The following is a 13,306-nucleotide window of genomic DNA, read 5'->3' as shown; positions in this document are numbered from 1 at the left end:
AAACAAGAGCTAAAGTGGAAGGAGAGAGAGATGAGAATGTGTAAAATTTCTCTAACTCCCTCTCTTATACCCTTTTGAATGTGGGCTTTAAATGCATTTTGTCATTTAGTGAGTAAATAGCTGTCAACCAGTAACATTATCCATTAAATATATTTTCATTTAAAACCTTGTTCGATAAAGTTCAGTTAGCAAACCTTGCTCGGAAAAGTGATTATTTACAAAGCTTGCTAGGTACTTTCCACTTTCTCAAAGCTTGCTTGTTTCAGAAGCTTAGATATTATTAAGTAATTAAAAATACACTAAGTAAAGAAAATGAAGGAAGCTTACTCGAAATACAAGATTGCTCGAGAAATACATCACAAGACAAATAATCGAGTACAAAATATCAAATAGGCTACCTTGCTAGGAATCAATTAAGAATCCCAAAATACAACTTAGATATATTTCTAATAATCAACATTGCTCGAATACCTAAACTTCATAAACCTTACCCGAAAATACATAATCAGTTCACAAGTCATTCAAGTATACTCTTAAAGAAAAGTATGCACGAAAAATACTTCACATGAGTAAAGTGTGCTAGAGGAGACTTGTTATCCTTAGATACACAAGTGTGCTCTAAACACAAAGTGTACTCTAAAAATAAAGTATGCTAGAAATATTGTGAAATTACCAAGTATGCTTGGGAAACACTTGGAATATAAAATGAATATTAACAAGTGTGCCCGAAGCATAAAGTGTACCCGATAAACAAAGTTTACCCAGCAGCACTTGTAATTTCACCAGGTAACTGCAAATCATCAAGTATGCTAGACATATTGACTTTCCATAACCTAAGATTACTCGGAAACTAAATAATGTCAAAGTGTACCCGAAAATGCAAGAATAAATCATTTAAGTACTTAAACATCACAAAGCTTTTTAGAATTAATCAAAAATTCATAAACCACCTAAGTGTTCTAGAATTGTTTTGAAAACATTAAAGATTGCTAGACAACATTAAATGACACAAAAGTTTTCTAGGCTTGATTCAAATCAACATAGCTTGCTCGAAGGTTAATAAGAACTTGAGAGCTTGCTAGACTTGATCAATGTTAACAAATTTTGCTAGAAAACTTTAAGTACTTTAAAGTTTGCTAGACATTATCACATTCAAGTAGCTTGCTAGAAATAGTCATTCTCTCAAAGAAAACAACAAAGTATGCTAGAAAGTATAAACTATCAAAGCTTGCTAGTAATAACAGATTCAAACATAGTTAATTATCAAGCTTGCCCGAAGTAAGTTATACTTTGAATAAAGCAGTAAGGTCTACCCGAAAGTTTGTAAACCATCAAAGCATGCTCGAAAATGGTAAACTTAGATAAAAACACCTAAGTGTGCCCGAGAAGGTTAATAAATATCAAACCTTACTCGACATTACATATCCAAACATATTTAAGTAAAATGCAACACTGTTTGAACTTAAACTTTATTATAAACATTTTCACTTCAATTTTAAAGTTTAATGAGCAAATGTAGCATTTTGAGATCAAATTTGAGTCAAGTATTCCTTTCAAAAAATTTTCTATCTTTGTTGAAAAGACCTCAACATGGGATCATATTGACTAAGTAGCTTCTCCATACTTCATTCTCAGCATTATTATAACATAATAGACAGGTTAATAGCAGGTCTAGACTTTGCATGAATTTCATTGCATTGGTGATATGCTTAAGGTTCAGTTTATAGCATAAGACATAAATGGATAACACTTATTATGCTATGATGCTCTTCTCAAAGCTTATTTGGCTTTCTCTAGATCACCCCAATTTGACTCCAACCCCCTGATATTTGGTCAAAATTTTGTTTTATGACAGAACTTATTTAAATATTTTTGTATTTTCTTTTCAAACTACTAGAGGTTGAACGTTGGACTTACATACCATCCGGACTTACAATCCTTTCATTCGAGACATGACATGACTTATTTGTATGCCCCCATCTCTTTAGTTCTAGTTTAAACCCTCTTTGTTTGATTAAATAATAAAACTTTACATACTTATCAACTTTTGATTGATTTATTAATCTTTTTGACATTTTTCTTGTATCTTCGACATTTCTCATATTTGTTCTTTGTCATAGATAAAAGATACTTTATTTTGGTGACCAAATACCAACGGGCTTGTGTATGACTGGATAATCATTTTTTTTCTTATCATGTGGAGAGATGTATGTTGGAACAAGCATCTTCAACAATGTATCTCCACATTAAGTTTAGAATATTCGTTATGTTTATATCACCTCAACTTTTACATCATCATGGAAAGCCACCATACATGCTAATGACTATACTAAAAGTCTTTTTAGCTTATTAAATCCATATGATTAGCTTTAAATAGTTAATGTACTATCATCTCCCAAAGGTTGGATCAATTTTCATTGAAATCCTTTTTCTTTCTAGTTTCTATAAAGCTTGAACTGAATAATCTTATCATATCTCTGCACCATAATCAACTTGCTCTGCTTTATCAAAATTGTTTTGATTAAAAGTTTATCTTGACAATATTCATTTGAGCATATTAATTTGACTCAAAAACACATTTTGACACAAAAGAAAGCAACATATTCAATCTTAATCACACATGACATTATCAAAGCAAGCAGCCTTCACACAAAGCATAGTCTAACATATCCTAATAACATCATTAGATCAGATTAAACACATAATATCACACAATAAAGATATCAAATAAGCACACCTAACTAATATATCATTGCAATACACTTATCACGACATCACACACCCTCACTGATCATTAACCTAAGTATCAAAGACACCTAAGTTCAACAGATAATCAAGTAAGCACAGATCGGTTATTATCATAATCCCATAATCACATACAAAGAACATAAACACTTACCAAGAAATTTACATAAAAGATAGTCAGTTTGCACAGCAAGCACACATCCTTAATCAGACCTCATCAGATTTGATCATGCCTAGTGATTTCAACAGAAAGTTGAACCTGGTTCAATCAAGTGGTTTTGTGAATAGGTCATCCAAATTCTCACTTGTGTCAGCTCTTTTCATTTCAATCAAACCTTTTTCATTACAATCCTTGATGAAATGATGTCTGATATCAATGTGCTTGGTCTTGGAGTGTTGAACAGGATTTTAACTATGAAAAATACAGCAGTATTATCAATGTAAATAGGAGTGTTCAATCAGTTTAGACCATAATCTAGCATCTGATTTTGAATCCAAAGGACTTGTGCACAGCAGGCAGATGTAGCAATGTACTCAACTTCTGTAGTTGAGATTGACACGGTATTTTGTTTCTTGCACTACCAAGACACCAGTCTGTCTCTTAAGAATTGACATCACCCAGATGTGTACTTTCTGCTCATATTGCATCAATCATAGTCACTGTCAGTAAAAGCTATCAAATCAAAAGATTTATTCTTTGGATACCAAATCCCTAAATATGGTTTTCCCTTCAAGTATCTGAAGATCCTCTTGACTGCTGTCATATGAGACATCTTAGGACTTGACTGGAACCTAGCACATACAAATACTGCAAACATGATATCAGGTCTTGATGCAGTAAGATACAATAAAGAACCAATTTTTGCTCTGTATTCATGCTCATCTACAGGCTTTTCAAACTGGTGTCTTCTTTTCCCACCTATAAAAATATCTTGCAACATACATTTAACGCTTTTCAAACTGGTGTCCATGGTATCACTAGCGAGATCGTCTTGAACAACCAAATTGATAATATGGGCAACACATCAAGCAAAAAAAAACTTTCCGTAGCAAGGTGGTGTATATTTTATGTAAAGTTTTTCAACCGTGATGGTGCGTTTCATCACTTTCCAAGAAACCATATCGACTCAATGAGCGGTGACACAAAGGTAGGATTCCGGTAACCCCATGTGGTGCCGAACAAATATCACTAGTTAAATTCGCACCCGTTTGTATGGTTCGAAAAAACTCATTTAAATAATTTTTTGCACATTCCCACAATTTTAGACAATGACGTCTAAGGGTGGTACGACTTACATGAGTGTAGCGAGGTTAAAGAGACTCTCGAATCATGGTAGTCAAACAGGGCTGCCAAAGTGGTTAAACAACGAACCTTCTTGAATCACGATCTTCGTCATTCTATTATGAACCGCTTTCATGGTGTAACGTAATATTGTACCATCGCGACCCAATTTGACTTGGTCCGATGCGGGAACATCTTCCAACACCTTGCAAAAATTTCTATTCAATATGCTTTTTTAAGTTGAGTTCGAATCATGCTTTAAAAAAGTGCTACAAAATTTGCAACGAGCCTTAAGGTCTCCATTGATCAACTCAACCAAATGCCAATTCCGCCATACATCTTCGTTGCAGTTATGCGGGATAACCCGTGCAGCTTCAGGGTCATCTTCAACACGGACCGGGTCAATAAAAACGGATGTAAAATTCGCCTTATTTTTGCCTTTGTTTTTCCTTGCCATAACAAGTGGTGGTGGAAGTGAAAACAATTTGAGATGTAGGTAAGTCTGGAGTGTAAAACGATAAGTTTTTTTTGGTGTTTTTGACTTGGGTACTCAAACAATTGATCAAAACCGATGTTATATAGTTGTAGGACCTCAAAACCCGGTTCCAACGGTCCTAAAACGGCTATAAAGCCGTTGGAACCAGTTTCAACGGCTATTATTCAAGTCTGCAACTCATTTAATGCAATCCCCGGTGGAACCAGTTTTCTGGGTACGAACCGAACTAGGTTGGAACCAAAACCGGGTAGGATCCGATTTCTGAAACAAAAGAGAGAACCGGGTTGGGTTTTCCAGGTATAAACTAACCCAACCTGGGTATAGGGTATACCGGGTACAAATTGAAACCGATTCCAGGTCAGTTCCATCGAGTCAGGTACGGAACCGGTTTTTTTGCATGTCTAACTGGAAGGTTGTTTCCATTTTGTTCTACGGGAAGGTTGTTTCCATTTTGTTCTACGTGTCTTTTTGAATGGCAAAAGTTTTATTTAAATAAACACGGCTAAAAAGAAATTAGAAAAAGCGAGACAAAACTACAGAACGACTCCCAAATTGTTAATGCAATGGCATTTATTGTTATTAATTTTAATTCACAAATTACGCCTTATTTACTTTTCATGCTTGTTCTTTTTGGTTAGTAAATAAGTTTGTTTCTCGTCTTTTCAGTTCTTTTTTATTCACGTAATAAATAAGTTTGTTTTCTGTTCTTTTTTAATTTCTAATATTTAATACTAACTATTTAATATTTAATTTAATATATATTCTTTAATCGACTTGTGTAATACACATGTTTTTATAGCCTAGTAATATATATGCGTGCACGTATAGTTATAATTAATAAACATATATATTTTAGTTTTACAAATAAAAATACAACTCATTTACAATTATTTTTTTCTACTTCAACAAATAAAATAACTTTTGTTTCTACTCTCTTTATATTAAAATTTTCAAATTCTTAAATCAATCCAAATAAAGTAATAGAAGTGAATTATAAGAGTTAGAAAAAGATAAAAGTAATAAAATCCATAGTCTTTTTATCTATATCAATATATATTTTCAAATTCTTAAATCAATCCAAATAGAAATCAAGAAAGATATAATAGTGCTAAATTATAAGAAAAAGAAAAAAAGTAAGATTTTGTTATCCTAGTGAATTTTGTAATGATACTAAAGATGAGGAATTGCACCTTTATAAGCCGCATTTAGCTAAAATATTAATAACACACGATAGCCAAGTTAAGTACACATGCAGATCGATCACGTAAACCTGACAATAACTTATTTCAACTAAAAACGCCATTACTGAAACAACTTGATACAATAGAGAAATCAAACTTAGAAATTAACACACAAACTCCTTCCAATACATTGGCATCATGCATAAGGGAAACCCAAGTTTCTTTGTATCAAGTTTTATGTCATCATGCAGGCATGTTTTCTTGAAGTTGTTTTGAATCATGAAGTCTATGTGTGTTTCTTGATAGCACGCAGATTAATTCTTATTGATGAGGAGGTAGGGGAGGGATATCTTTTGGAGGAAGTTTTGGAAGAGAAATAGGAGGGCAGGGTTTCTTATAAATTGGTGGAAGAGGTTTGTAAATGGGAACATGTGGTGGCAAGCTAATCGGAGAAGGTGGATTTACTAGTGGTGGCAATGGTGGCTTTGGTGTTGGTTTGTAGATTGGAACCTGAGGAGGCTTGAAAACTGGTGGCTTTGGCTTGTAAATTGGAATTGGTGGAGGCTTAAAAACTGGTGGCTTTGGCTTGTAAATTGGAACTTGTGGAGGCTTTGGCTTTGGTTTGTAATCTGGCACCGGAGGGGGCATGAAAACTGGTGGATTTGGCTTGTATGTTGGAATAGGAGGTGGCTTGGAAACAGGCGGCTTCGGTTTTGGCTTTGGTTTGTATTCTGGGACTGGAGTTGGCTTAGAAACAGGTGGTTTCGGTTTGGGCTCACAATTTGGTGGCTTGACGACCGGTGGCTTTGGCTTGACAATTGGGGGTTCTGGTTTGTAAACAGGTGGATTTGGTTTTGGCTCTGGCTTGTAAATAGGTGGCTTTGGCTTTGGCTCTGGCTTGTAAACAGGTGGCTTTGGGTTTGGCTTGTAAACAGGTGGAGTTGGCTTTGGCTTCGGCTTGTAAACAGGTGGCTTTGGCTTTGGCTCTGGCTTGTACAGAGGTGGCTTTGGCTTTGGCTCTGGCTTGTAAACAGGTGGCTTTGGTTCTGGCTTGTAAACTGGTGGCTTTGGCTCTGGCTCTGGCTTGTAAACAGGTGGATTTGGCTTTGGCTTTGGCTTGTAAACAGGTGGATTTGGCTTTGGTTTTGGCTCTGGCTTGTAAACAGGTGGATTTGGCTTTGGCTCTGGCTTGTAATCGGGTGGATTTGGCTTTGGTTCCGGTTTGACAACTGGTGGCTTTGGTTTTGGCTTGTAAACAGGTGGCTCTGGTTTTGGCTCTGGCTTGACAACTGGTGGCTGGGGTTTAGGCTCTGGCGTCTGGACAGGAGTTGGAGGAGGAGGCTCAACAACAGGTGGTGTTGATGGTACCGGTGGGTTGGGTGTTGGGTTGTACACTGGAACAGGAGGAGGTTCAACAACCGGTGGATCATATACAGGCGGAGGAAAAAATTTCTTAAATGGTATTTTCGGTGGGAACGGAAAAGAAGGATACACCTTCGGTGGAAGTGGAAAATGGTGGCCAAAAAAATTGTCTTTTTTTGGCCAATGTGGCAGTTTCAGCAGGGGAGGGTACTTAAAAAATGGCCACAAGAATGCAGAAGTACAAACAGCCGATGAAAACTTTAGTTTTCCTGTTGGTCCAAATGTGTGCTTTTGGTCTGACTTTGACAAAAACATAATCTTTAAAGTACCATCATGATCAACTGCACACGGTTCATTTGCTGCATTGTGAAATTGTATGTAACATTCTTCTGCCAGCTTTCCATCTTTCAACATCTCCCGTGGTAAAGAAATTTTAAAATTTCCTTCTCCATTAAGTTCCCCAACACCTCTTGTTTTCACCATCCCGTTTGCGAGTTTGCACTCGACTGTTACTTTAAGCCCTGAACAAAATACGTAACATTCTCCGCGTTAAATAAGGAAAATGAAGAAAATACCATTTTGACTTAGGATATTAACAAAATTAACTTAGCTTTTTGATATTACAAAATAGCCATTTTACTTTTTTATTTTCAATTTCCAATAACTTCCACCAATCACAGGAGGACACGCGTCATCAATCACTCACTAACGGATTAGACCCTCGATTTGTTTTGGTGTCCAACGTGAATATTTTGGCTTCCAACGAGATTTTTTGGACAAGTGGTTGAGTTTGGTTAGTTAAAAATCCCGTCGAGTAATGATTAAAAAGTTATCGGTTCGATGAGTTTTAGGGTGGACATTTTGAGAATTGGTTTGTCATATAAACATTTTGTCGACATTTACTGCTCAAATGGACATTTTGGTCATTTTATCTATAATAAACTCTATATAGTATCCAGCAGGTCTTTATAGCTTCGGTTTGAGTAAATCTCTTGAGTTGGAGTGAAATCTCCCGCGACATGTGTTATATTAGAAAAAAAAAAATTTTTTTAGTTTGTGATAATTTGTGAGGTCTCTGGCGCAGTAGAACAAATATGATGTTCCATACATGGATCTGACGCTCTAGGAACACCAAAATGGTCGAATTTATTACGTCATTTTGAAAGCTGCCTTGCTAGATTGAACTTGTCACGCTCTGGTTAATTAGTAATTTTAAAAGTCAAAGCTATTTTGTTAATTTTCCAAGTTAAAACTAAATAAATATTTCGTGATTTTATCATGTAATATCATATATCATGCAATGTTACCTGATAAAGCATGGCTGTTCTTAATATTATTCTCCTTACAATCACCACATTCTCCAATCCCAACTACCTCAACAACTTTGTCATCACCATGACACAAACTGCTACAAAACAACAAAATCAGCAAGAGTCCCAAAAGGGCTTCATGCCGACACACTGAGTAAACCTGCATCGAGACTGATATATATTATACGCAAGTTTCTAAATAATACTAGCTCATTTTTGGTAGCTTGATCAGTTTACTACTATGTTGTTTATATACTATAACATGGGAGCTTATGATCAGTTATGACACTTTGCCTATAGAAGCTGCTCGCCGACTATGAACAAGATCACATGATGGTAAGGACCCGCATTTAAATGAGAGTTAAAGATGTAGAAAATAAATAAAAAAAACAATAGGTTGCTAGGTTCAGTTATCTTTCATTGATTGTGCTCTCAGCTGCACTGTATACTTGGCTAGTATGTAAATAAGTAAATCTGACATCTATATGACCTACTTACTAAATGCTGTTCCATTCATGATTAATACCTTCATTTCTTGGTGCTTCCTAAAAGATGATGGAGATGGTTACAGACTTACAGGTTGATGTTATTTCAAGAACTTAATTTGATAAACTTTCTTTGAAATCTTTTCAACTTATGAGCGGAATTGAACAACCTTATAATCAAATGTATATAATTCCAAAAAGATCGATTCTATAAACCAGCGCGCATGAACAGGGTGCGGTAATTTAAAATCAAAGTTTTAACAACCATTACCTTGCATGCTTTGTTTAAGTTATTCAACACTTATGACAGCTGATTAGCAACCATAGATAATAAAGGGATAACGACCAAAATGTCCATTTAACCAACCAAATCTCAAAATGTCCACCCTAAAACTCTTCAACCCATTCATTTTATAATCATTAATCGACAAGATTTTTAACCAGCCAGATTCTGCCACGCATCATAAAATTATCAGGTCGATAATGTGTTTTGTTGTTGTTTTAATTGTTGGATCCGATGGGCTTTTTATGTGTCCGATGAGATTATTTTGGCTTCTAACGATATTTGTTTTGGTGTTCGATGAGATTTGTTTTGGTGTCCAACGTGAATATTTTGGCTTCCAACGAGATTTTTTGGACAAGTGGTTGAGTTTGGTTAGTTAAAAATCCCGTCGAGTAATGATTAAAAAGTTATCGGTTCGATGAGTTTTAGGGTGGACATTTTGAGAATTGGTTTGTCATATAAACATTTTGTCGACATTTACTGCTCAAATGGACATTTTGGTCATTTTATCTATAATAAACTCTATATAGTATCCAGCAGGTCTTTATAGCTTCGGTTTGAAATCATCAGGATCATACTTTTATAATCTTGTTACAGCCTCAAGAGCCATGCTTCAGTAATGATGAGTATGATGTTATTCATGAGCATGGCAACCTTTGAAAAAATATTTTTGGGGTTAGCTAGACATTGTTGTATCATCCAGCTGGAAGATAATAAATTAAAATGATGCATTAAAGTGATACACATATCTCATTTACTCAATAGAAACAATAACCTACTTTTATACCGTACCGGGTCGGGCTCAGAAACGGTTTTTAAAATACAACTTTAATTCAAAAAGTAATCCAGAACTATATAATTTCATAATTAAAAATCAATTTCCAATGAAGTTGTTTTTAATAAAAGTTTATGGCATTCGAGTATTGAATGCATCAAGTTCACGATCGCTCAAAAGATGAAATTCACTAGCATTGTCATCCTCGTCAATAAGAACATAACTATTTTCATTTCCTACAATATTAAATAAGAAATTTTAGTTACCAATAATCATAATATACTAAAACTTAGTGAGTTAAATAGGAAAGCCTAATGTTATAACAGGGAGTTTAAAAATTTAACACAAAATTGAACATGGGTATAAACTGGTTCATTGGTATGCAACAGTAATACTGGATTTTCCGGCGTTTCGATAAGTATACCGGCACCCTAATTAGACTTGAATCTATCGTACCAGTGATGTCTCCGGTAGCCAATACGACGGTTACCCGGATGGCTTTTTAAACATGGAAATGAACTGTAAAATTTCAAGAACTTAATTAGACAAACATATTCGTGGCATTTTTTCTAATGTGATTTCTAAAATGTGTCATAATATATAAGGTTTAAGACTACAACCATTGGCAATCCAAGATTGCAAACCCTCAATTTATTTAAAAAAAAAAAGAAAAGGCAATCCAATCGATGGCTCAATTGAGATTGCAATCTCAAATTTGGTCAACTTGTGACCACATGTCACAATGTGAGTGGATGTAATTTTTTTTTTCTTTTTTATTCTCACCAATTAATTATATATATTTTTTGTTTTTGTTTTATAACTTATTATATTTGACTTTTTAGAAAAATCTAAAAACACAGTCTTACTTAGTTTTTTTTTGTGAGCATTCCGGTATAAATTTCGTTAAAAATGGAGTTTGTTTAAAAAATCATATTTTTTATATAAAATTTTATATAGTTAATCAAAACTAATTATAAGTTGAATTTATTTAATAAAAAAAGGATGAGATTGGGTTGTTAATGGGAGTAAAAGATTGGAGTGGGTTAAATTTTGTAAATTGAAGAGAGAGAAATTAATTTTATAATGTGAGATTGAGATTGTAAGATTGTTGATGGAGATAGCCTAACTGTAATGATATATTTCAAACAACATTTAATGTAATGGTCTGTAGCAAATTAAAGGCATTGTTTTCTAATGTAAGGGACCCGTAAAAAATACATCATTTTATGTATCAATGGTTAACTGACAATGAATACTCGCCACTAGTACAAAAGTTACCCGACTAAAGTCACGTCATGCTTCTGTCACATCGCGCGGTTTCCTGTTAGTATAAATATATAGAGGATGATTATCCTAAAAATAAGTAGTTTCCTACAAAAACTTAGAATAAATCATAGTCATTAGTTCAAGATAAACAATTGTTGAGATTTAAAAAATACCAAAAACCAACACAGTTTCCTAAAATTCACCATTATAAGTTGTAATGCCACATGTCAAAATTTTATTGGTTTTTACCATTCTTAGGAAATTCTTTATTTTTATTTGAACAATTTTCTACATACACACACACACATATATATATATATATATATATGTGTGTGTGTGGTGAGCATCCTAAGAGAACGTTTTGAAATTGAGAACTTTAAGAATCATTTTTGACATACAAAAAATCCCAAGAAAAGTTATAAAACAAAATTTATTAAAAAGTAAAAACCCAAAATTTTTATATTTCATTCCAGTTTTATAAAAAATTGTTCTCAAAGTTATCAATTTCAAAATGAGTCTCACGTGATCTCAATCCTATATGTGTGGGATCAAATGAAAACTTATTTTAAAGAGAAAATTTAAAAACTTTTAAAGTATTCTTTTAAACTTTAGAAAAAAAAAATTGTTTGTTGTTTTTTTTTTTTCAATTATTCTTATACGTTGAGGTGTAGTGCACATGTATGAAGTGTTGTATTGCATAGAATACAACACTATTGTACATATTTGGAACACACTATTGTATAGATGCAATATAAGGCAAATACACACATCAAATATACATTAGTACGCATGTGTAATATGACATTAATGCACATTTACACTATATTGAATTTTATTTTTTATTTTTTTATTTTTGGCATATAATACAACATTACTTCACTTATACAATACACAAATATTGAATATATACAATTAAACACTATTGAACATAAAAATACATAGTAATACACATGTGTAATATAACAGTATCGCACAATAATACATATGTGCATTACAACGTCGTTTTTTTTTTTATTTTTTTCTAGTCAAGAGTAATGGAAAAAACAAAAATTTAAAAATATTTTGTAATTTTTAATTAAAATTAATTTGTTAAGAGTTTTTAAGTTTTCTATCTGAGAATGAGTTTCTCTCTCTCTCTCTCTCTCTATATATATATATATATATATATATTGAATTGAAAGAAACAGTTTTTAGATAGAAAGAAATTTTAGTGTAAGAATAAATTGTTTTGTGTAGGATAAAAAAATCAAAGAGAAAATAAATTAGTTACAAAAAAGGACAGAACCCGAGCCCCGGTGCGTAATCGTGAATGATGGTCGGTATTAACGGTCGCTCGGATCTGGGGTTAGGATCGAATCTCACTCGTATTCACTCTTGAACGATCTAATGGACGGATGAGATGTATTGGGAGGGAGCCTGATTCGAATAACAATAATCAATAAAATAGGTTGAAAACATATATGTAATCGAAACACAAACCAGATAGAACTGTCAGTATGATTTCATTAGTCAAATGATTCCCTAAAAGAAGAACCACTCATGCATGCATTCATACATACACAAGAAATATCAGCCACCCCGGGAGAGCTAATCCTCGGGGAGGAGACTCTTTCATAGGGATAAAACCATAGATCTCACTCAATACACAATACACTCATTTATACTAGACAAATGAATAAAAACATCTATTTATACTAGTCTAGAATGACTTGGTCATCAAGCCGTCCATCCTTGGTTGAGACCAAACAATATATTTTTCACCCACAAATTAATTCGATGCGTCGGTCTAAAATATAAGACCCAACAATCTCCTCCTTAGACCGATGCCATCGAATTTCTTCCATGATCACTTCATTGCCCGTTGTCTTTCATTTAAATTCTCCACCTCACAATAAGCGTCTCCCATTTTTCATTTCGAATCATCTTCTCTTTATCTCTTTCGGATATAGTTGTATAAGCATAAGAACGAGGCTTTGAACTTCATAATCAACATCATGTAACAAGGTTATCATAAAAGGAAAAAAACTCAATGTGATCAGCAAATAATATTCAATTTTTCTAACCCGTTTTGTCACACCCGGCCCTGAGCGGCGGAAACAGCCGGGCGCGCGCGAGTGGGGA

At 33.9% G+C, this 13,306-nt stretch overlaps 1 protein-coding gene across 6 annotated transcripts in view; it reads right to left on the bottom strand.

The window, feature by feature from the left end:
- LOC143558373 (uncharacterized) overlaps positions 1-9,901 on the bottom strand; it is a 53,529-nt gene extending 43,628 nt beyond the window's left edge. For 3 of the 6 annotated variants that reach the window (XM_077047214.1, XM_077047215.1, XM_077047218.1), the window contains exons 1-2: positions 8,374-9,901; positions 6,545-7,587 (exon numbers count right to left, since the gene is read on the bottom strand). In XM_077047214.1, coding sequence (XP_076903329.1) covers positions 6,545-7,587; positions 8,374-8,542 — 1,212 coding nt within the window. In that variant the 5' untranslated portion in view covers positions 8,543-9,901. Of the gene's footprint in view, positions 1-5,790; positions 6,283-6,312; positions 7,588-8,373 lie in introns of those variants that run through there. The other 3 variants (XM_077047220.1, XM_077047221.1, XM_077047217.1) reach the window with 3 other exon arrangements.
- Positions 9,902-13,306: the final 3,405 nt, after the last annotated feature.

The sequence above is a fragment of the Bidens hawaiensis genome, unplaced genomic scaffold (assembly GCF_021521415.1).
Source record: "Bidens hawaiensis isolate Kalapana, Puna unplaced genomic scaffold, B.hawaiensis_p1.1 tig00019446_1, whole genome shotgun sequence".
In the NCBI taxonomy this organism is placed as follows: domain Eukaryota; kingdom Viridiplantae; phylum Streptophyta; class Magnoliopsida; order Asterales; family Asteraceae; genus Bidens; species Bidens hawaiensis.
The sequence above is the reverse complement of the archived record's forward strand: the minus strand, read 5'-3'. Positions and strand labels throughout refer to the sequence as shown.